The sequence below is a fragment of the Telmatherina bonti genome, assembly GCF_933228915.1.
Source record: "Telmatherina bonti genome assembly, chromosome: 18".
Classification (NCBI taxonomy): Eukaryota; Metazoa; Chordata; class Actinopteri; order Atheriniformes; family Telmatherinidae; genus Telmatherina; species Telmatherina bonti.
This window is the reverse complement of record NC_136616.1, coordinates 38,324,734-38,349,879: the sequence shown is the minus strand read 5'-3', so window position 1 is coordinate 38,349,879 and position 25,146 is coordinate 38,324,734. Positions and strand designations below refer to the sequence as shown.

At 39.2% G+C, this 25,146-nt stretch overlaps 1 protein-coding gene across 1 annotated transcript in view; it reads right to left on the bottom strand.

The window, feature by feature from the left end:
• LOC306769431 (voltage-gated potassium channel subunit beta-3-like) overlaps nucleotides 1-25,146 on the bottom strand; it is a gene marked incomplete at both ends in the record, with an annotated part of 45,359 nt that overhangs the window by 9,085 nt on the left and 11,128 nt on the right. Inside the window, 6 exons of the mRNA XM_079258025.1 lie at nucleotides 81-124; nucleotides 973-1,017; nucleotides 13,333-13,377; nucleotides 16,623-16,702; nucleotides 17,501-17,538; nucleotides 17,612-17,655. Coding sequence (XP_079114151.1) covers nucleotides 81-124; nucleotides 973-1,017; nucleotides 13,333-13,377; nucleotides 16,623-16,702; nucleotides 17,501-17,538; nucleotides 17,612-17,655 — 296 coding nt within the window. The remainder of the gene's footprint in view (nucleotides 1-80; nucleotides 125-972; nucleotides 1,018-13,332; nucleotides 13,378-16,622; nucleotides 16,703-17,500; nucleotides 17,539-17,611; nucleotides 17,656-25,146) is intronic.

Below are 25,146 nucleotides of genomic sequence, written 5' to 3'. Positions count from 1 at the left end.
CTCGGCTCGACAAACTAAACCTGTCGGACGTTCAGTAAATCCAGGATTCTGGGAAAAGCAGAAGCAGGAAAACTCTTTACCTTCTATGATGTGTTTCCGTGACAACCCTCGCTCTGTCTCCGCCCTGAAGACACAAACAGAGACACACAGGTAAGAGACACCTGCTCATCCTTTACTGTTCATGTCCGTCACTTCCAACCTCCACCTTTCATCACGTGACGCCACGTTTGACGACAATATAAACTCGTATAAAATCGTATTCAGAGATCAATGCTCCTGTAAACCAAGTCACTTCCTGTGAGATCAGGTTCAGAACTTACTGATATTTTTCACATTGTTTATGATTAACCTCATCGTTCCTTTTATAAAGGTTCTGATATTTTCATCGTAACTTGATGCAGCGTCAGTCCTCTACAAGACGTGCAGATTATTTTACGGTTTAATGCCAGTCTGGTGACGTCGCTGTTGAAGAAAACGTTTTCATATAATCATCATTATTATAAGTTGCTAGTTTGGTGCTGTCTGGGGGGGTTGACCTGCGGGGTAGAAGAGCGGTCCTGTTGACCTGAAGGAAAGGTCTAAGGTCTTCCAGGAAGAACTCTGTTCCCAGCAGATAAACCCACTGGGAACTAACCAGAACCGTTCCTGAAAACGTCCAGCGAGGTTTAAACGTCAGGACGATGAAAATGGCCGCCTGACGCCTGACGTGGAACATTAGACCTCCAACATCGTCCTGCTGACGATGAGACGAGCCTCGTCTGATGGACAGATGGACGCCGTCTGTCTCCAGAGGCATGCATGGTCCAGTCTGACTGCAGGACTCCAGATCATCGTACATTACTGGACTTTACCTGGGACCGGAGCCGGATGATGTTTTTATGGTTTTAACATAAAACCTGGAAGTGAAGCAGGAAGGTGTTCTCCTCTCGGCCGGAGAGCAACCGATTCACGGTGGATAAAAGCAGGACTTACTGGCCTCCCCAGTAGATCTTGGTGGTCACCACGTAGCTGGACCTCCTGACAAACACACACATTTCACGGCCATCAGTCAGCGTGAGCGATGGAGGCAGAGGAGATTAAAACGTGATGAAGTAGAATGATGGAGGGAAAAACTGCTGAGTCACACGTCGATACGTCTTCAGGACAAACTGCAGCTCCATGTCGCACCATGTGTTCACAACAGCAGGCCAATTTTACGTTGAATTAATGACTAATATCTGTCTAAATCTGTCCATTAATGACTAATATCTGTCTAAATCTGTCCATTAATGACTAATATCTGTCTAAATCTGTCCATTAATGACTAATATCTGTCTAAATCTGTCCATTAATGACTAATGTCTGTCTAAATCTGTCCATTAATGACTAATATATGTCTCAATCTGTCCATTAATGACTAATATCTGTCTAAATCTGTCCATTAATGACTAATATCTGTCTAAATCTGTCCATTAATGACTAATATCTGTCTAAATCTGTCCATTAATGACTAATATCTGTCTAAATCTGTCCATTAATGACTAATATCTGTCTAAATCTGTCCATTAATGACTAATATCTGTCTAAATCTGTCCATTAATGACAAATGTCTGTCTAAATCTGTCCATTAATGACTAATATATGTCTCAATCTGTCCATTAATGACTAATATCTGTCTAAATCTGTCCATTAATGACTAATATCTGTCTAAATCTGTCCATTAATGACTAATATCTGTCTAAATCTGTCCATTAATGACTATCTGTCTAAATCTGTCCATTAATGACTAATATCTGTCTAAATCTTTCCATTAATGACTAATATCTGTCTAAATCTGTCCATTAATGACTAATATCTGTCTAAATATGTCCATTAATGACTAATATCTGTCTAAATCTTTCCATTAATGACTAATATCTGTCTAAATCTGTCCATTAATGACTAATATGTCTAAATCTGTCCATTAATGACTAATATCTGTCTAAATCTGTCCATTAATGACTAATATCTGTCTAAATCTGTCCATTAATGACTAATATCTGTCTAAATCTGTCCATTAATGACTAATATCTGTCTAAATCTGTCCATTAATGACTAATATCTGTCTAAATATGTCCATTAATGACTAATATCTGTCTAAATATGTCCATTAATGACTAATATCTGTCTAAATATGTCCATTAATGACTAATATCTGTCTAAATCTGTCCATTAATGACTAATATCTGTCTAAATCTGTCCATTAATGACTAATATCTGTCTAAATCTGTCCATTAATGACTAATATCTGTCTAAATCTGTCCATTAATGACTAATATCTGTCTAAATCTGTCCATTAATGACAAATATCTGTCTAAATCTGTCCATTAATGACTAATATCTGTCTAAATATGTCCATTAATGACTAATATCTGTCTAAATCTGTCCATTAATGACTAATATCTGTCTAAATCTGTCCATTAATGACTAATATCTGTCTAAATCTGTCCATTAATGACTAATATCTGTCTAAATCTGTCCATTAATGACTAATATCTGTCTAAATCTGTCCATTAATGACTAATATCTGTCTAAATATGTCCATTAATGACTAATATCTGTCTAAATATGTCCATTAATGACTAATATCTGTCTAAATATGTCCATTAATGACTAATATCTGTCTAAATATGTCCATTAATGACTAATATCTGTCTAAATCTGTCCATTAATGACTAATATCTGTCTAAATCTGTCCATTAATGACTAATATCTGTCTAAATCTGTCCATTAATGACTAATATCTGTCTAAATCTGTCCATTAATGACTAATATCTGTCTAAATCTGTCCATTAATGACAAATATCTGTCTAAATCTGTCCATTAATGACTAATATCTGTCTAAATCTGTCCATTAATGACTAATATCTGTCTAAATCTGTCCATTAATGACTAATATCTGTCTAAATCTGTCCATTAATGACAAATATCTGTCTAAATATGTCCATTAATGACTAATATCTGTCTAAATATGTCCATTAATGACTAATATCTGTCTAAATATGTCCATTAATGACTAATATCTGTCTAAATCTGCCCATTAATGACTAATATCTGTCTAAATATGTCCATTAATGACTAATATCTGTCTAAATCTGTCCATTAATGACTAATATCTGTCTAAATCTGTCCATTAATGACAAATATCTGTCTAAATCTGTCCATTAATGACTAATATCTGTCTAAATATGTCCATTAATGACTAATATCTGTCTAAATCTGTCCATTAATGACTAATATCTGTCTAAATCTGTCCATTAATGACTAATATCTGTCTAAATCTGTCCATTAATGACTAATATCTGTCTAAATCTGTCCATTAATGACAAATATCTGTCTAAATCTGTCCATTAATGACTAATATCTGTCTAAATATGTCTATTAATGACTAATATCTGTCTAAATATGTCCATTAATGACTAATATCTGTCTAAATCTGTCCATTAATGACTAATATCTGTCTAAATCTGTCCATTAATGACTAATATCTGTCTAAATCTGTCCATTAATGACTAATATCTGTCTAAATCTGTCCATTAATGACTAATATCTGTCTAAATCTGTCCATTAATGACTAATATCTGTCTAAATCTGTCCATTAATGACTAATATCTGTCTAAATATGTCCATTAATGACTAATATCTGTCTAAATATGTCCATTAATGACTAATATCTGTCTAAATCTGTCCATTAATGACTAATATCTGTCTAAATCTGTCCATTAATGACTAATATCTGTCTAAATATGTCCATTAATGACTAATATCTGTCTAAATATGTCCATTAATGACTAATATCTGTCTAAATCTGTCCATTAATGACTAATATCTGTCTAAATATGTCCATTAATGACTAATATCTGTCTAAATATGTCCATTAATGACTAATATCTGTCTAAATATGTCCATTAATGACTAATATCTGTCTAAATATGTCCATTAATGACTAATATCTGTCTAAATATGTCCATTAATGACTAATATCTGTCTAAATATGTCCATTAATGACTAATATCTGTCTAAATCTGTCCATTAATGACTAATATCTGTCTAAATATGTCCATTAATGACTAATATCTGTCTAAATCTGTCCATTAATGACTAATATATGTCTCAATCTGTCCATTAATGACTAATATCTGTCTAAATCTGTCCATTAATGACTAATATCTGTCTAAATCTGTCCATTAATGACTAATATCTGTCTAAATCTGTCCATTAATGACAAATATCTGTCTAAATCTGTCCATTAATGACTAATATCTGTCTAAATATGTCTATTAATGACTAATATCTGTCTAAATATGTCCATTAATGACTAATATCTGTCTAAATCTGTCCATTAATGACTAATATCTGTCTAAATCTGTCCATTAATAACTAATATCTGTCTAAATCTGTCCATTAATGACAAATATCTGTCTAAATCTGTCCATTAATGACTAATATCTGTCTAAATATGTCCATTAATGACTAATATCTGTCTAAATCTGTCCATTAATGACAAATATCTGTCTAAATCTGTCCATTAATGACTAATATCTGTCTAAATCTGTCCATTAATGACTAATATCTGTCTAAATCTGTCCATTAATGACAAATATCTGTCTAAATCTGTCCATTAATGACTAATATCTGTCTAAATATGTCTATTAATGACTAATATCTGTCTAAATATGTCCATTAATGACTAATATCTGTCTAAATATGTCCATTAATGACTAATATCTGTCTAAATCTGTCCATTAATGACTAATATCTGTCTAAATATGTCCATTAATGACTAATATCTGTCTAAATCTGTCCATTAATGACTAATATCTGTCTAAATCTGTCCATTAATGACTAATATCTGTCTAAATCTGTCCATTAATGACTAATATCTGTCTAAATCTGTCCATTAATGACAAATATCTGTCTAAATCTGTCCATTAATGACTAATATCTGTCTAAATCTGTCCATTAATGACTAATATCTGTCTAAATATGTCCATTAATGACTAATATCTGTCTAAATCTGTCCATTAATGACTAATATCTGTCTAAATCTGTCCATTAATGACTAATATCTGTCTAAATCTGTCCATTAATGACTAATATCTGTCTAAATCTGTCCATTAATGACTAATATCTGTCTAAATATGTCCATTAATGACTAATATCTGTCTAAATCTGTCCATTAATGACTAATATCTGTCTAAATCTGTCCATTAATGACTAATATCTGTCTCAATCTGTCCATTAATGACTAATATCTGTCTCAATCTGTCCATTAATGACTAATATCTATCTAAATCTGTCCATTAATGACTAATATCTGTCTAAATATGTCCATTAATGACTAATATCTGTCTAAACCTGTCCATTAATGACTAATATTGTCTAAATATGTCCATTAATGACTAATATCTGTCTAAATCTGTCCATTAATGACTAATATATGTCTCAATCTGTCCATTAATGACTAATATCTGTCCAAATCTGTCCATTAATGACAAATATCTGTCTAAATCTGTCTATTAATGACTAATATCTGTCTAAATCTGTCCATTAATGACTAATATCTGTCTAAATCTGTCCGTTAATGACTAATATCTGTCTAAATCTGTCCGTTAATGACTAATATCTGTCTAAATCTGTCCATTAATGACTAATATCTGTCTCAATCTGTCCATTAATGACTAATATCTGTCTCAATCTGTCCATTAATGACTAATATCTGTCTCAATCTGTCCATTAATGACTAATATCTGTCTCAATCTGTCCATTAATGACTAATATCTGTCTAAATCTGTCCATTAATGACTATTATCTGTCTAAATCTGTCCATTAATGACTAATATCTGTCTAAATCTGTCCATTAATGACTAATATCTGTCTAAATCTGTCCATTAATGACTAATATCTGTCTAAATCTGTCCATTAATGACAAATATCTGTCTAAATCTGTCCATTAATGACTAATATCTGTCTAAATATGTCCATTAATGACTAATATCTGTCTAAATCTGTCCATTAATGACTAATATCTGTCTAAATCTGTCCATTAATGACTAATATCTGTCTAAATCTGTCCATTAATGACTAATATCTGTCTAAATCTGTCCATTAATGACAAATATCTGTCTAAATCTGTCCATTAATGACTAATATCTGTCTAAATCTGTCCATTAATGACTAATATCTGTCTAAATCTGTCCATTAATGACTAATATCTGTCTAAATCTGTCCATTAATGACAAATATCTGTCTAAATATGTCCATTAATGACTAATATCTGTCTCAATCTGTCCATTAATGACTAATATCTGTCTAAATCTGTCCATTAATGACTAATATCTGTCTAAATCTGTCCATTAATGACTAATATCTGTCTAAATCTGTCCATTAATGACTAATATCTGTCTAAATCTGTCCATTAATGACTAATATCTGTCTAAATCTGTCCATTAATGACAAATATCTGTCTAAATCTGTCCATTAATGACTAATATCTGTCTAAATATGTCCATTAATGACTAATATCTGTCTAAATCTGTCCATTAATGACTAATATCTGTCTAAATCTGTCCATTAATGACTAATATCTGTCTAAACCTGTCCATTAATGACTAATATTGTCTAAATATGTCCATTAATGACTAATATCTGTCTAAATCTGTCCATTAATGACTAATATATGTGTCAATCTGTCCATTAATGACTAATATCTGTCCAAATCTGTCCATTAATGACAAATATCTGTCTAAATCTGTCTATTAATGACTAATATCTGTCTAAATCTGTCCATTAATGACTAATATCTGTCTAAATCTGTCCGTTAATGACTAATATCTGTCTAAATCTGTCCGTTAATGACTAATATCTGTCTAAATCTGTCCATTAATGACTAATATCTGTCTCAATCTGTCCATTAATGACTAATATCTGTCTCAATCTGTCCATTAATGACTAATATCTGTCTCAATCTGTCCATTAATGACTAATATCTGTCTCAATCTGTCCATTAATGACTAATATCTGTCTAAATCTGTCCATTAATGACTAATATCTGTCTAAATATGTCCATTAATGACAAATATCTGTCTAAATCTGTCCATTAATGACTAATATCGTTCTAAATCTGTCCATTAATGACTAATATCTGTCTCAATCTGTCCATTAATGACTAATATCTGTCTCAATCTGTCCATTAATGACTAAAATCTGTCTAAATCTGTCCATTAATGACTAATATCTGTCTAAATATGTCCATTAATGACTAATATCTGTCTAAACCTGTCCATTAATGACTAATATCTGTCTAAATATGTCCATTAATGAATAATATCGGTCTAAATATGTCCATTAATGACTAATATCTGTCTAAATCTGTCCATTAATGACTAATATATGTCTCAATCTGTCCATTAATGACTAATATCTGTCCAAATCTGTCCATTTATGACAAATATCTGTCTAAATCTGTCTATTAATGACTAATATCTGTCTAAATCTGTCCATTAATGACTAATATCTGTCTAAATCTGTCCATTAATGACTAATATCTGTCTAAATCTGTCCATTAATGACTAATATCTGTCTAAATCTGTCCATTAATGACTAATATCTGTCTAAATCTGTCCATTAATGACTAATATCTGTCTAAATATGTCCATTAATGAATAATATCGGTCTAAATATGTCCATTAATGACTAATATCTGTCTAAATCTGTCCATTAATGACTAATATCTGTCTAAATCTGTCCATTAATGACTAATATCTGTCTAAATATGTCCATTAATGACTGATATCTGTCTAAATATGTCCATTAATGACTAATATCTGTCTAAATATGTCCATTAATGACTAATATCTGTCTAAATCTGTCCATTAATGACTAATATCTGTCTAAATATGTCCATTAATGACTAATATCTGTCTCAATCTGTCCATTAATGACTAATATCTGTCTAAATCTGTACATTAATGACTAATATCTGTCTAAATATGTCCATTAATGACTAATATCTGTCTAAATATGTCTATTAATGACTAATATCTGTCTAAATATGTCCATTAATGACTAATATCTGTCTAAATATGTCCATTAATGACTAATATCTGTCTAAATATGTCCATTAATGACTAATATCTGTCTCAATCTGTCCATTAATGACTAATATCTGTCTAAATCTGTACATTAATGACTAATATCTGTCTAAATATGTCCATTAATGACTAATATCTGTCTAAATATGTCTATTAATGACTAATATCTGTCTAAATATGTCCATTAATGACTAATATCTGTCTAAATCTGTCCATTAATGACTAATATCTGTCTAAATCTGTCCATTAATGACAAATATCTGTCTAAATATGTCCATTAATGACTAATATCTGTCTAAATATGTCCATTAATGACTAATATCTGTCTAAATCTGTCCATTAATGACTAATATCTGTATAAATCTGTCCATTAATGACTAATATCTGTCTCAATCTGTCCATTAATGACTAATATCTGTCTCAATCTGTCCATTAATGACTAATATCTATCTAAATCTGTCCATTAATGACTAATATCTGTCTAAATATGTCCATTAATGACTAATATCTGTCTAAACCTGTCCATTAATGACTAATATTGTCTAAATATGTCCATTAATGACTAATATCTGTCTAAATCTGTCCATTAATGACTAATATATGTCTCAATCTGTCCATTAATGACTAATATCTGTCCAAATCTGTCCATTAATGACAAATATCTGTCTAAATCTGTCTATTAATGACTAATATCTGTCTAAATATGTCCATTAATGACTAATATCTGTCTAAATCTGTCCATTAATGACTAATATCTGTCTAAATATGTCCATTAATGACTAATATCTGTCTAAATCTGTCCGTTAATGACTAATATCTGTCTAAATCTGTCCATTAATGACTAATATCTGTCTAAATCTGTCCATTAATGACTAATATCTGTCTAAATCTGTCCGTTAATGACTAATATCTGTCTAAATATGTCCATTAATGACTAATATCTGTCTCAATCTGTCCATTAATGACTAATATCTGTCTCAATCTGTCCATTAATGACTAATATCTGTCTCAATCTGTCCATTAATGACTAATATCTGTCTCAATCTGTCCATTAATGACTAATATCTGTCTAAATCTGTCCATTAATGACTAATATCTGTCTAAATATGACCATTAATGACAAATATCTGTCTAAATCTGTCCATTAATGACTAATATCTGTCTAAATCTTTCCATTAATGACTAATATCTGTCTCAATCTGTCCATTAATGACTAATATCTGTCTCAATCTGTCCATTAATGACTAATATCTGTCTAAATCTGTCCATTAATGACTAATATCTGTCTAAATCTGTCCATTAATGACTAATATCTGTCTAAATCTGTCCATTAATGACTAATATCTGTCTAAATATGTCCATTAATGACTAATATCTGTCTAAATCTTTCCATTAATGACTAATATCTGTCTAAATCTGTCCATTAATGACTAATATCTGTCTAAATCTGTCCGTTAATGACTAATATCTGTCTAAATCTGTCCGTTAATGACTAATATCTGTCTAAATCTGTCCATTAATGACTAATATCTGTCTCAATCTGTCCATTAATGACTAATATCTGTCTCAATCTGTCCATTAATGACTAATATCTGTCTCAATCTGTCCATTAATGACTAATATCTGTCTCAATCTGTCCATTAATGACTAATATCTGTCTAAATCTGTCCATTAATGACTAATATCTGTCTAAATATGTCCATTAATGACAAATATCTGTCTAAATCTGTCCATTAATGACTAATATCTGTCTAAATCTTTCCATTAATGACTAATATCTGTCTCAATCTGTCCATTAATGACTAATATCTGTCTCAATCTGTCCATTAATGACTAAAATCTGTCTAAATCTGTCCATTAATGACTAATATCTGTCTAAATATGTCCATTAATGACTAATATCTGTCTAAACCTGTCCATTAATGACTAATATCTGTCTAAATCTGTACATTAATGACTAATATCTGTCTAAATATGTCCATTAATGACTAATATCTGTCTAAATATGTCTATTAATGACTAATATCTGTCTAAATATGTCCATTAATGACTAATATCTGTCTAAATATGTCCATTAATGACTAATATCTGTCTAAATCTGTCCATTAATGACTAATATCTGTCTAAATATGTCCATTAATGACTAATATCTGTCTAAATCTGTCCATTAATGACTAATATCTGTCTAAATCTGTCCATTAATGACTAATATCTGTCTAAATCTGTCCATTAATGACTAATATCTGTCTAAATCTGTCCATTAATGACAAATATCTGTCTAAATATGTCCATTAATGACTAATATCTGTCTAAATATGTCCATTAATGACTAATATCTGTCTAAATCTGTCCATTAATGACTAATATCTGTATAAATCTGTCCATTAATGACTAATATCTGTCTCAATCTGTCCATTAATGACTAATATCTGTCTCAATCTGTCCATTAATGACTAATATCTATCTAAATCTGTCCATTAATGACTAATATCTGTCTAAATATGTCCATTAATGACTAATATCTGTCTAAACCTGTCCATTAATGACTAATATTGTCTAAATATGTCCATTAATGACTAATATCTGTCTAAATCTGTCCATTAATGACTAATATATGTCTCAATCTGTCCATTAATGACTAATATCTGTCCAAATCTGTCCATTAATGACAAATATCTGTCTAAATCTGTCTATTAATGACTAATATCTGTCTAAATCTGTCCATTAATGACTAATATCTGTCTAAATCTGTCCATTAATGACTAATATCTGTCTAAATATGTCCATTAATGACTAATATCTGTCTAAATCTGTCCGTTAATGACTAATATCTGTCTAAATCTGTCCATTAATGACTAATATCTGTCTAAATCTGTCCATTAATGACTAATATCTGTCTAAATCTGTCCGTTAATGACTAATATCTGTCTAAATATGTCCATTAATGACTAATATCTGTCTCAATCTGTCCATTAATGACTAATATCTGTCTCAATCTGTCCATTAATGACTAATATCTGTCTCAATCTGTCCATTAATGACTAATATCTGTCTCAATCTGTCCATTAATGACTAATATCTGTCTAAATCTGTCCATTAATGACTAATATCTGTCTAAATATGACCATTAATGACAAATATCTGTCTAAATCTGTCCATTAATGACTAATATCTGTCTAAATCTTTCCATTAATGACTAATATCTGTCTCAATCTGTCCATTAATGACTAATATCTGTCTCAATCTGTCCATTAATGACTAATATCTGTCTAAATCTGTCCATTAATGACTAATATCTGTCTAAATCTGTCCATTAATGACTAATATCTGTCTAAATCTGTCCATTAATGACAAATATCTGTCTAAATATGTCCATTAATGACTAATATCTGTCTAAATATGTCCATTAATGACTAATATCTGTCTAAATCTGTCCATTAATGACTAATATCTGTATAAATCTGTCCATTAATGACTAATATCTGTCTCAATCTGTCCATTAATGACTAATATCTGTCTCAATCTGTCCATTAATGACTAATATCTATCTAAATCTGTCCATTAATGACTAATATCTGTCTAAATATGTCCATTAATGACTAATATCTGTCTAAACCTGTCCATTAATGACTAATATTGTCTAAATATGTCCATTAATGACTAATATCTGTCTAAATCTGTCCATTAATGACTAATATATGTCTCAATCTGTCCATTAATGACTAATATCTGTCCAAATCTGTCCATTAATGACAAATATCTGTCTAAATCTGTCTATTAATGACTAATATCTGTCTAAATCTGTCCATTAATGACTAATATCTGTCTAAATCTGTCCATTAATGACTAATATCTGTCTAAATATGTCCATTAATGACTAATATCTGTCTAAATCTGTCCGTTAATGACTAATATCTGTCTAAATCTGTCCATTAATGACTAATATCTGTCTAAATCTGTCCATTAATGACTAATATCTGTCTAAATCTGTCCGTTAATGACTAATATCTGTCTAAATATGTCCATTAATGACTAATATCTGTCTCAATCTGTCCATTAATGACTAATATCTGTCTCAATCTGTCCATTAATGACTAATATCTGTCTCAATCTGTCCATTAATGACTAATATCTGTCTCAATCTGTCCATTAATGACTAATATCTGTCTAAATCTGTCCATTAATGACTAATATCTGTCTAAATATGACCATTAATGACAAATATCTGTCTAAATCTGTCCATTAATGACTAATATCTGTCTAAATCTTTCCATTAATGACTAATATCTGTCTCAATCTGTCCATTAATGACTAATATCTGTCTCAATCTGTCCATTAATGACTAAAATCTGTCTAAATCTGTCCATTAATGACTAATATCTGTCTAAATATGTCCATTAATGACTAATATCTGTCTAAACCTGTCCATTAATGACTAATATCTGTCTAAATATGTCCATTAATGAATAATATCGGTCTAAATATGTCCATTAATGACTAATATCTGTCTAAATCTGTCCATTAATGACTAATATATGTCTCAATCTGTCCATTAATGACTAATATCTGTCCAAATCTGTCCATTAATGACAAATATCTGTCTAAATCTGTCTATTAATGACTAATATCTGTCTAAATCTGTCCATTAATGACTAATATCTGTCTAAATCTGTCCATTAATGACTAATATCTGTCTAAATCTGTCCATTAATGACTAATATCTGTCTAAATCTGTCCATTAATGACTAATATCTGTCTAAATCTGTCCATTAATGACTAATATCTGTCTAAATATGTCCATTAATGACTGATATCTGTCTAAATATGTCCATTAATGACTAATATCTGTCTAAATATGTCCATTAATGACTAATATCTGTCTAAATCTGTCCATTAATGACTAATATCTGTCTAAATATGTCCATTAATGACTAATATCTGTCTCAATCTGTCCATTAATGACTAATATCTGTCTAAATCTGTACATTAATGACTAATATCTGTCTAAATATGTCCATTAATGACTAATATCTGTCTAAATATGTCCATTAATGACTAATATCTGTCGAAATCTGACTAAATGTGTCTCAGTATGTTTGAAATATGTCTCATTGATCAGAATGTGTTTAAACGTGCAGGAAACATTAATCAGACACAGATCTGGATCACCTGAGCTGGATCCAGATTACCTGGTTAGCTCAGAGACAAACAGCTGGTTTACCTCCAGCTTTTCTTCTTCAGGATGTTTCCCAGAGTCGTCTCTGCCCTGAAACACAGACAGTCTGCTGTTACATCATCATTCATTCATTCATTCATTCATTCATTCATTCATTCATTCATTCATTCAGGGTTGCGGGAAGCTGAAGTTTATTGCAGCAGTGAGAAGGCAAGAGGCATCTGGACTGGAACATCTGGACAGGTACACCTGGACAGGTGTATCTGGACAGGAACACCTGGACAGGAACACCTGCACAGGTGTATCTGGACAGGAACACCTGGACAGGAACACCTGCACAGGTGTATCTGGACAGGAACACCTGCACAGGAACACCTGCACAGGAACATCTGGACAGGAACATCTGGACAGGAACATCTGGACAGGAACACCTGGACAGGAACACCTGGACAGGTGTATCTGGACAGGAACACCTGGACAGGTGTATCTGGACAGGAACACCTGGACAGGAATATCTGGACAGGAACACCTGCACAGGTATATCTGGACAGGAACACCTGCACAGGTGTATCTGGACAGGAACACCTGGACAGGAACATCTGGACAGGAACACCTGGACAGGTGTATCTGGACAGGAACACCTGGACAGGAGTATCTGGACAGGAACACCTGGACAGGAGTATCTGGACAGGAACACCTGGACAGGAGTATCTGGACAGGAACACCTGGACAGGAACACCTGGACAGGAACACCTGGACAGGTATATCTGGACAGGAACACCTGGACAGGAATATCTGGACAGGTGTATCTGGACAGGAACACCTGGACAGGAATATCTGGACAGGTATATCTGGACAGGAACACCTGGACAGGAATATCTGGACTGGAACATCTGGACAGGTACACCTGGACAGGTGTATCTGGACAGGAACCCCTGGACAGGAACACCTGGACAGGTATATCTGGACAGGAACACCTGGACAGGAACACCTGCACAGGTGTATCTGGACAGGAACACCTGGACAGGTGTATCTGGACAGGAACACCTGGACAGGAGTATCTGGACAGGAACACCTGGACAGGAACACCTGGACAGGAATATCTGGACAGGAACACCTGGACAGGTATATCTGGACAGGAACACCTGGACAGGAATATCTGGACAGGAACACCTGGACAGGAACACCTGGACAGGTGTATCTGGACAGGAACACCTGGACAGGAATATCTGGACAGGAATATCTGGACAGGAACACCTGGACAGGTATATCTGGACAGGAACACCTGGACAGAAACACCTGGACAGGAACACTTGGACAGGTACACCTGGACAGGAACACCTGAACAGGAACACCTGGACAGGAACACCTGCACAGGTATATCTGGACAGCAACACCTGGACAGGAACACCTGCACAGGAGTATCTGGACAGGAACACCTGGACAGGAGTATCTGGACAGGAACACCTGGACAGGAGTATCTGGACAGGAACACCTGGACAGGAACACCTGGACAGGAACACCTGGACAGGTATATCTGGACAGGAACACCTGGACAGGAATATCTGGACAGGTGTATCTGGACAGGAACACCTGGACAGGAATATCTGGACAGGTATATCTGGACAGGAACACCTGGACAGGAATATCTGGACTGGAACATCTGGACAGGTACACCTGGACAGGTGTATCTGGACAGGAACCCCTGGACAGGAACACCTGGACAGGTATATCTGGACAGGAACACCTGGACAGGAACACCTGCACAGGTGTATCTGGACAGGAACACCTGGACAGGTGTATCTGGACAGGAACACCTGGACAGGAGTATCTGGACAGGAACACCTGGACAGGAACACCTGGACAGGAATATCTGGACAGGAACACCTGGACAGGTATATCTGGACAGGAACACCTGGACAGGAATATCTGGACAGGAACACCTGGACAGGAACACCTGGACAGGTGTATCTGGACAGGAACACCTGGACAGGAATATCTGGACAGGAATATCTGGACAGGAACACCTGGACAGGTATATCTGGACAGGAACACCTGGACAGAAACACCTGGACAGGAACACTTGGACAGGTACACCTGGACAGGAACACCTGAACAGGAACACCTGGACAGGAACACCTGCACAGGTATATCTGGACAGGAACACCTGGACAGGAACACCTGCACAGGTGTATCTGGACAGGAACACCTGCACAGGTATATCTGGACAGGAACACCTGGACAGGAACACCTGCACAGGTGTATCTGGACAGGAACACCTGGACAGGAACACCTGGACAGGTATATCTGGACAGGAACACCTGGACAGGTATATCTGGACAGATACACCTGGACAGGAACACCTGGACAGGTATATCTGGACAGGACCACCTGGACAGGTATATCTGGACAGGAACACCTGGACAGGAACACCTGGACAGGTATATCTGGACAGGAACACCTGGACAGGAACACCTGGACAGGTATATCTGGACAGGACCACCTGGACAGGTATATCTGGACAGGAACACCTGGACAGGAACACCTGGACAGGTATATCTGGACAGGAACACCTGGACAGGAACACCTGGACAGGTATATCTGGACAGGACCACCTGGACAGGTATATCTGGACAGGAACACCTGGACAGGTATATCTGGACAGGAACACCTGGACAGGTGTATCTGGACAGGAACACCTGGACAGGTATATCTGGACTCGGTGTTGTCGGTGCTGCTGTCCAGGTCTGCTTGCCTCTTGCACAGTGACTGTTTGGACAGATTCCAGCTTTCCTGCAACCCTTAACTGGACCAAGTGGTCGATAAAATGGATGAATGTTTCTAAATGAATTAAATACACTGAAATCTAAACAACGTGTTAAATACGTCAATAGCTGATAAAATCACATGATTATTAATAATAATAAAAAAAAAAGATCAGAATAAAACAGGCAGAAATGTATCATGAAACAAAACTTATGGAAAAATGGGACTATGTCTTCTGAAGTGAGCTCGTCTACCAGGTGAGCTGTTACACCTGCAGTGATATCAAACTGAAATTTAACTGATCAGACTTATTGATTAATCAGACTCGATCAGTTGAATTAAAACCACAGCTGTGATTCTGAACAGCGGTTGTCCATGTCCACCCGGATCCTGATCGGTTCCAACCATCTCACCGCCATCACATCCTTCCATATCATTATTATGTGACGCTGTCAACGGCGGGCGTGCAGTACCGCCTGCAGCCTGAGGGGGCGCTGTGGTGAGGCGGCAGATTACAGGACAGGTTGGATGTTCCTCCTGCTGGAAGCTGGAAATGGAAACAGTCTCACCTTCCTGATGCGTAAACCTCGGCCGTGTCGAACAGGTTCACGCCGCTGTCGTACGCCACCGTCATCACGCTCTCCGCCATCTAAACACAGAGAACATCAGCGTCTGCAGGGCTGCAAGGACCTCCTGGCAAACAGGTTTTAAACTTCTCATCATCAGACTCATGCAGATGAAGCAGATATAAACTCATATTTACACTTTTCCCTTTACTTTGTGAACAAACTTGTTTATTTAAGACGCTGCTGCAACATGAAAGCACCGCACCTGGACTGTGATGAAAGTACACCTGTCTGTCATCACACCTGCATGAAACATCAGCGTTTATTAAATAGTACATGTGAGGCTTGTTGAGCGACCAGCTGTGTAACATCTGTCTGGACAGTGTCACCTTCTTCCCCTCCATTTAATTCCTCACAAGATACCTTCATATAAGACAAATGTAATGATTTAACCCCTTATTTCCTTTATCAGTGTCTCAAAATGTCAATAATCAGTTTGGATTTATTATGATTTCTATGGATCTATTTATCCGTATGATGCTACCAACGTTCTTTCTGCAGAACCCAATCTTTTATTTTATTTTATTTTATTTTATTTTATTTTATTTTATTTTAGGACCCGCCCCGCCGGAGGACCCGCCCCGCCGGAGGACCCGCCCCGACGGAGGACCCGCCCCGACGGAGGTCCCGCCCCGCCGGAGGACCCGCCCCGCCGGAGGACCCGCCCCGCCGGAGGTCCCGCCCCGACGGAGGACCCGCCCCGCCGGAGGACCCGCCCCGACGGAGGACCCGCCCCGACGGAGGTCCCGCCCCGCCGGCGTCCTGGTCCTCGCCAGGTGAGGACCAGGACGCCGGGTCCGGTCCAGGTGAACGGTCCGTACCTCGTCAGAGATCTGAGAGCCGAACGTGACCCACGTTCCTGCGGAGAAGAGAACATGTCTGTGTGGATCAGCAGGATTTATGGGAATGTGGGAAAACGTGTCGGTTCTTACCCAGTCCCAGACAGGAGACTCTGAGTCCAGATTTCCCCAGGTTCCTGTAGAATAATCAATCAGCTGATCAGTGACCTGGCAGCTGGGTGATCAATATGACCCTCAGCTGCTTCATTCAGCTTAAGACGGATGTTTCAGACGGCAGAACGACGAGCAGAAACATGGAAAACAGATTTAAACTCTTTCTGTGTTTCATGATGAAGCAGGAAAAACTTTGTTCCGACTCTCAGCTGATTTATTTCTACATAAAATCATCTGATGTGTTCGCTCTGCTGCTCTTCCAGCCAGCAGAGGTGCATGATGGGAGATGTAGTCCAGCTGCTGAACGCTGCAAACTGAAGGCATCACAGAGAATCAGCAGAAACAAGAAGAGATGCTAAAAATACCAGCGACATGATTCAGCAGAGATTTCACCGACTGGTCCAGTTTCACACATCAAACAGCTTCCGATCAGCTGACGTCTTCATCACCAACCAGAGCAGGCGGCGTGTCAGCGAATGCACCGCCACGCGCCTGGGACCTGGTCACGGGTCTGAATCCCAGTCCACAGTCCAGTGAACTGGATCACAGGAGGTCTGAGGTGGTCCGACTCGTCTCTGTCGGATCACAAGACCAGCGTCGTCTCATTTCTCCTCTCTGTGATGGTTAAAGCCGGATGGCATCCATCCATCATCCATCCATCCATCATCCATCCATCATCCATCCATCCATCATCCATCCATCATCCATCCATCATCCATCCATCCATCCATCCATCCATCATCCATCCATCCATCATCCATCCATCATCCATCCATCATCCATCCATCATCCATCCATCCATCCATCATCCATCCATCCATCATCCATCATCCATCCATCATCCATCCATCATCCATCCATCCATCATCCATCATCCATCCATCATCCATCCATCATCCATCCATCCATCATCCATCATCCATCCATCCATCCATCATCCATCCATCATCCATCCATCCATCCATCATCCATCCATCCATCATCCATCCATCCATCATCCATCCATCATCCATCCATCATCCATCCATCCATCCATCCATCCATCATCCATCCATCATCCATCCATCATCCATCCATCATCCATCCATCATCCATCCATCCATCATCCATCCATCATCCATCCATCATCCATCCATCCATCATCCATCCATCCATCATCCATCCATCATCCATCCATCCATCATCCATCCATCATCCATCCATCATCCATCCATCCATCATCCATCCATCATCCATCCATCCATCCATCATCCATCCATCATCCATCCATCATCCATCCATCATCCATCCATCCATCATCCATCCATCATCCATCCATCATCCATCCATCATCCATCCATCCATCATCCATCCATCCATCCATCATCCATCCATCATCCATCATCCATCCATCATCCATCCATCCATCATCCATCCATCCATCATCCATCCATCCATCATCCATCATCCATCCATCCATCCATCCATCATCCATCCATCCATCATCCATCCATCATCCATCCATCATCCATCCATCATCCATCCATCCATCCATCATCCATCCATCATCCATCATCCATCCATCCATCCATCCATCATCCATCATCCATCCATCATCCATCCATCATCCATCCATCATCTATCCATCCATCATCCATCCATCATCCATCATCCATCCATCATCCATCCATCATCCATCCATCATCCATCATCCATCCATCATCCATCATCCATCATCCATCCATCATCCATCCATCATCCATCCATCATCCATCCATCCATCATCCATCCATCCATCATCCATCCATCATCCATCCATCCATCATCCATCCATCATCCATCCATCATCCATCCATCATCCATCATCCATCCATCATCCATCCATCCATCATCCATCCATCATCCATCATCCATCCATCCCTCATCCATCCATCATCCATCCATCATCCATCCATCCATCATCCATCATCCATCCATCATCCATCCATCATCCATCCATCATCCATCCATCCATCATCCATCATCCATCCATCATCCATCCATCATCCATCCATCATCCATCCATCCATCATCCATCATCCATCCATCATCCATCCATCCATCATCCATCCATCATCCATCATCCATCATCCATCCATCCATCATCCATCCATCATCCATCCATCATCCATCCATCCATCATCCATCATCCATCCATCATCCATCCATCATTCATCATCCATCCATCATCCATCCATCATCCATCCATCATCCATCATCCATCCATCATCCATCATCCATCCATCCATCATCCATCCATCATCCATCCATCCATCCATCCATCCATCCATCCATCCATCATCCATCCATCATCCATCCATCCATCCATCATCCATCCATCATCCATCATCCATCCATCATCCATCCATCCATCATCCATCCATCATCCATCCATCCATCATCCATCCATCATCCATCATCCATCCATCATCCATCCATCCATCATCCATCCATTCATCCATCATCCATCCATCATCCATCCATCATCCATCATCCATCCATCATCCATCCATCATCCATCATCCATCCATCATCCATCCATCATCAATCCATCATTCATCATCCATCCATCATCCATCATCCATCCATCCATCATCCATCCATCATCCATCATCCATCCATCCATCATCCATCCATCATCCATCCATCCATCCATCCATCATCCATCCATCATCCATCATCCATCCATCATCCATCCATTCATCCATCATCCATCCTTCATCCATCCATCCATCATCCATCCATCATCCATCATCCATCCATCATCCATCCATCCATCATCCATCCATTCATCCATCATCCATCCATCCATCATCCATCCATCCATCCATCATCCATCCATCATCCATCCATCATCCATCCATCCATCATCCATCCATCATCCATCCATCCATCCATTATCCATCCATCATCCATCATCCATCCATCATTCATCCATCATCCATCCATCATCCATCATCCATCCATCATCCATCCATCATCTATCCATCATCCATCATCCATCCATCATCCATCCATCCATCCATCCATCCATCCATCCATCCATCCATCCATCCATCCATCCATCCATCATCCATCCATCCATCATCCATCATCCATCCATCCATCCATCATCCATCATCCATCATCCATCCATCATCCATCCATCCATCATCCATCCATCATCCATCCATCCATCATCCATCCATCCATCCATCATCCATCCATCATCCATCATCCATCCATCATCCATCATCCATCCATCATCCATCATCCATCCATCCATCATCCATCCATCATCCATCCATCCATCCATCATCCATCATCCATCCATCATCCATCCATCATCCATCATCCATCCATCATCCATCCATCATCCATCATCCATCCATCATACATCCATCATCCATCCATCATCCATCATCCATCCATCATCCATCCATCATCCATCATCCATCCATCATCCATCATCCATCATCCATCCATCATCAATCATCCATCCATCCATCATCCATCCATCATCCATCCATCCATCCATCATCCATCATCCATCCATCATCCATCCATCATCCATCATCCATCCATCATCCATCCATCATCCATCATCCATCATCCATCCATCATCCATCCATCATCCATGATCCATCCATCATCCATCCATCATCCATCCATCCATCATCCATCCATCCATCCATCCATCATCCATCCATCATCCATCCATCATCCATCCATCATCCATCCATCCATCATCCATCCATTCATCCATCCACCATCCATCCATCATCCATCATCCATCCATCATCCATCCATCATCCATCATCCATCCATCATCCATCCATCATCCATCATCCATCCATCCATCATCCATCCATTCATCCATCCATCATCCATCCATCATCCATCATCCATCCATCATCCATCATCCATCCATCCATCCATCCATCATCCATCCATCATCCATCCATCATCCATCCATCATTCACCATCCATCCATCATCCATCCATCATCCATCCATCATCCATCATCCATCCATCCATCTTCCATCCATCCTCCATCATCCATCATCCATCCATCATCCATCCGTCATCCATCATCCATCATCCATCCATCATCCATCCATCATCCATCATCCATCCATCCATCATCCATCCATTCATCCATCCATCATCCATCCATCATCCATCCATCATCCATCATCCATCATCCATCCATCCATCATCCATCCATCATCCATCCATCATCCATCATCCATCCATCATCCATCCATCATCCATCATCCATCCATCCATCCTCCATCCATCCTCCATCATCCATCCATCATCCATCCATCGATCCATCATCCATCCATCATCCCTCCATCCATCATCCATCCATCATCCATCCATCCTCCATCCATCATCCTCTTTCATATGTTTACTATTTACTCCAATTCTTCAATAGTGTTCCATCCAGGTCCAGGTCTTTGGTTTGTTTTGATGCAGGTCTAGGTCCAGGTCTTTGGTATGTTTGGGTCCAGGTCCAGGTCTTTGGTATGTTTGGGTCCAGGTCCAGGTCTTTGGTATATTTGGGTTCAGGTCCAGGTTCCGGATCAGGTCTTTGGTATGTTTGGGTCCAGGTCCAGGTATTTGGTATGTTTGGGTCCAGGTCCAGGTCTTTGGTATGTTTGGGTCCAGGTCCAGGTCTTTGGTATGTTTGGGTCCAGGTCCAGGTCTTTGGTATGTTTGGGTCCAGGTCCAGGTCCAGGTCCAGGTCTTTGGTATGTTTGGGTCCAGGTCCAGGTATTTGGTAAGTTTGGGTCCAGGTCCAGGTATTTGGTATATTTGGGTCCAGGTCCAGGTATTTGGTATATTTGGGTCCCGGTCCAGGTATTTGGTAAGTTTGGGTCCAGGTCCAGGTATTTGGTAAGTTTGGGTCCAGGTCCAGGTCTTTGGTATGTTTGGGTCCAGGTCCAGGTATTTGGTAAGTTTGGGTCCAGGTCCAGGTATTTGGTGTATTTGGGTCCCGGTCCAGGTATTTGGTAAGTTTGGGTCCAGGTCCAGGTATTTGGTATATTTGGGTCCCGGTCCAGGTATTTGGTAAGTTTGGGTCCAGGTCCAGGTATTTGGTAAGTTTGGGTCCAGGTCCAGGTCTTTGGTATGTTTGGGTCCAGGTCCAGGTATTTGGTAAGTTTGGGTCCAGGTCCAGGTATTTGGTATATTTGGGTCCCGGTCCAGGTATTTGGTAAGTTTGGGTCCAGGTCCAGGTATTTGGTAAGTTTGGGTCCAGGTCCAGGTCTTTGGTATGTTTGGGTCCCGGTCCAGGTATTTGGTAAGTTTGGGTCCAGGTCCAGATATTTGGTATGTTTGGGTCCAGGTCCAGATCTTTGGTATGTTTGGGTCCAGCTCCAGTTATTTGGTAAGTTTGGGTCCAGCTCCAGGTATTTGGTAAGTTTGGGTCCAGGTCCAGGTCTTTGGTATGTTTGGGTCCAGGTCCAGGTATTTGGTATGTTTGGGTCCCAGTCCAGGTATTTGGTAAGTTTGGGTCCCGGTCCAGGTATTTGGTAAGTTTGGGTCCAGGTCCAGGTATTTGGTATGTTTGGGTCCCGGTCCAGGTATTTGGTAAGTTTGGGTCCAGGTCCAGGTATTTGGTATGTTTGGGTCCAGGTCCAGGTATTTGGTAAGTTTGGGTCCCGGTCCAGGTATTTGGTAAGTTTGGGTCCAGGTATTTGGTAAGTTTGGGTCCAGGTATTTGGTAAGTTTGGGTCCAGGTATTTGGTAAGTTTGGGTCCAGGTCCAGGTATTTGGTAAGTTTGGGTCCAGGTCCAGGTATTTGGTATGTTTGGGTCCAGGTCCAGGTCTTTGGTATGTTTGGGTCCCGGTCCAGGTATTTGGTAAGTTTGGGTCCCGGTCCAGGTATTTGGTAAGTTTGGGTCCAGGTCCAGGTATTTGGTAAGTTTGGGTCCCGGTCCAGGTATTTGGTAAGTTTGGGTCCAGGTCCAGGTATTTGGTATGTTTGGGTCCAGGTCCAGGTCTTTGGTATGTTTGGGTCCCGGTCCAGGTATTTGGTAAGTTTGGGTCCCGGTCCAGGTATTTGGTATGTTTGGGTCCAGGTCCAGGTATTTGGTAAGTTTGGGTCCCGGTCCAGGTATTTGGTAAGTTTGGGTCCCGGTCCAGGTCTTTGGTAAGTTTGGGTCCCGGTCCAGGTCTTTGGTAAGTTTGGGTCCCGGTCCAGGTCTTTGGTATGTTTGGGTCCAGGTCCAGGTATTTGGTATGTTTGGGTCCAGGTCTTTGGTATGTTTGTACAAGTCAGTAACGGTGCAGTCGTTTCCACTCCGTCATGGTTCATAATCAGGTCATGAATATTTAATGAGTCTGAAACTGGCTCATCAATAACTGATAAACAAGTTTCCACCGAGAATCAATAACACAGTTCCGCTAATTGATTTCTGATCGATTTCCTTCCTGTGACCTGATCAGGGTTAACACACACGTCAATGATCAGGAACTGGTTCCTGAGACCTGATCAATAACTCATCAGTGTAAACATTTATACACACACACACACACACACACACACACACACACACACACACACACACACACAGAGGTAACGTGAAGCAGACTCGTTGGTCATGTGACCACTGCGTTTTGCACCACTCTCATTCCCCACCTCTCACCTGTACTTCATGTTGCTATGACGACCAATAGCTTCCTTCATGTGGGCGTGGCCTAACAGGGTGTGTCTGACCGCTGGCTCCGCCCTAACTTTTGCTTGACTGGAGGGGGTGTTGCCCGCATTCGCCGCCGCCCGCCGCTCCTTCAGCTGGTGCTCGCTTGCTCCGCCGCCGCCGCCACCCCCAACATTACACGCTATGGACACCTGCATCCTGGTCGCTATGGAAACAGCCTTTCAACCTTAACATCTACAAAGACTTTCAGTCTTAAATCATTTTTCGGACGCCCCCTCTGCCGCCGGTCGCTATGGTAACCAGAGGAAGAATTCATGAGTGGGATGTCAAGTTTTGGTCCGCTTGCCGTGGTGGAGTCGGTCAGCCAATCAGAGCCATTCTCCCAACTTTCTGCCTGAGAAACGCATCCCCCGTCTGCCGGACATACGTCCCACCACCGGAGCCCTGAGGAGGAGGAGGTGATGAAGAGCGTCCGGCGGCAGGAGGAAGAGGAGAAGCAGGAGGTGGACGGAGTCCCTGAGAGACGAGTGTCCGTCCTCTAGACTGTACTGCCGAGAGGAAGAGGAGGCTCCTCCTCCTCTTCCTCCTCCTCCTCCTCCTCCTCTCTATTCAGAGCCTGCACACTGGGCGAGCGAGCATGCAACTGAGAGGGAGAGAGAGGGGCCATAAACAGCGGCGGAGCAGATAATTCCTACTGTCAGACAACGTTACCGGAAACATGCTGCGCTTAAATCATGTGACCCTGAACGCACCGTCAGCATGACAACACGTCAAACCTTTTCACGCCTGCAAGGCGACACTCAGGGTCAGAAACTTCCCTCACAGGGACGCCTGGACGGGGGACCGGGG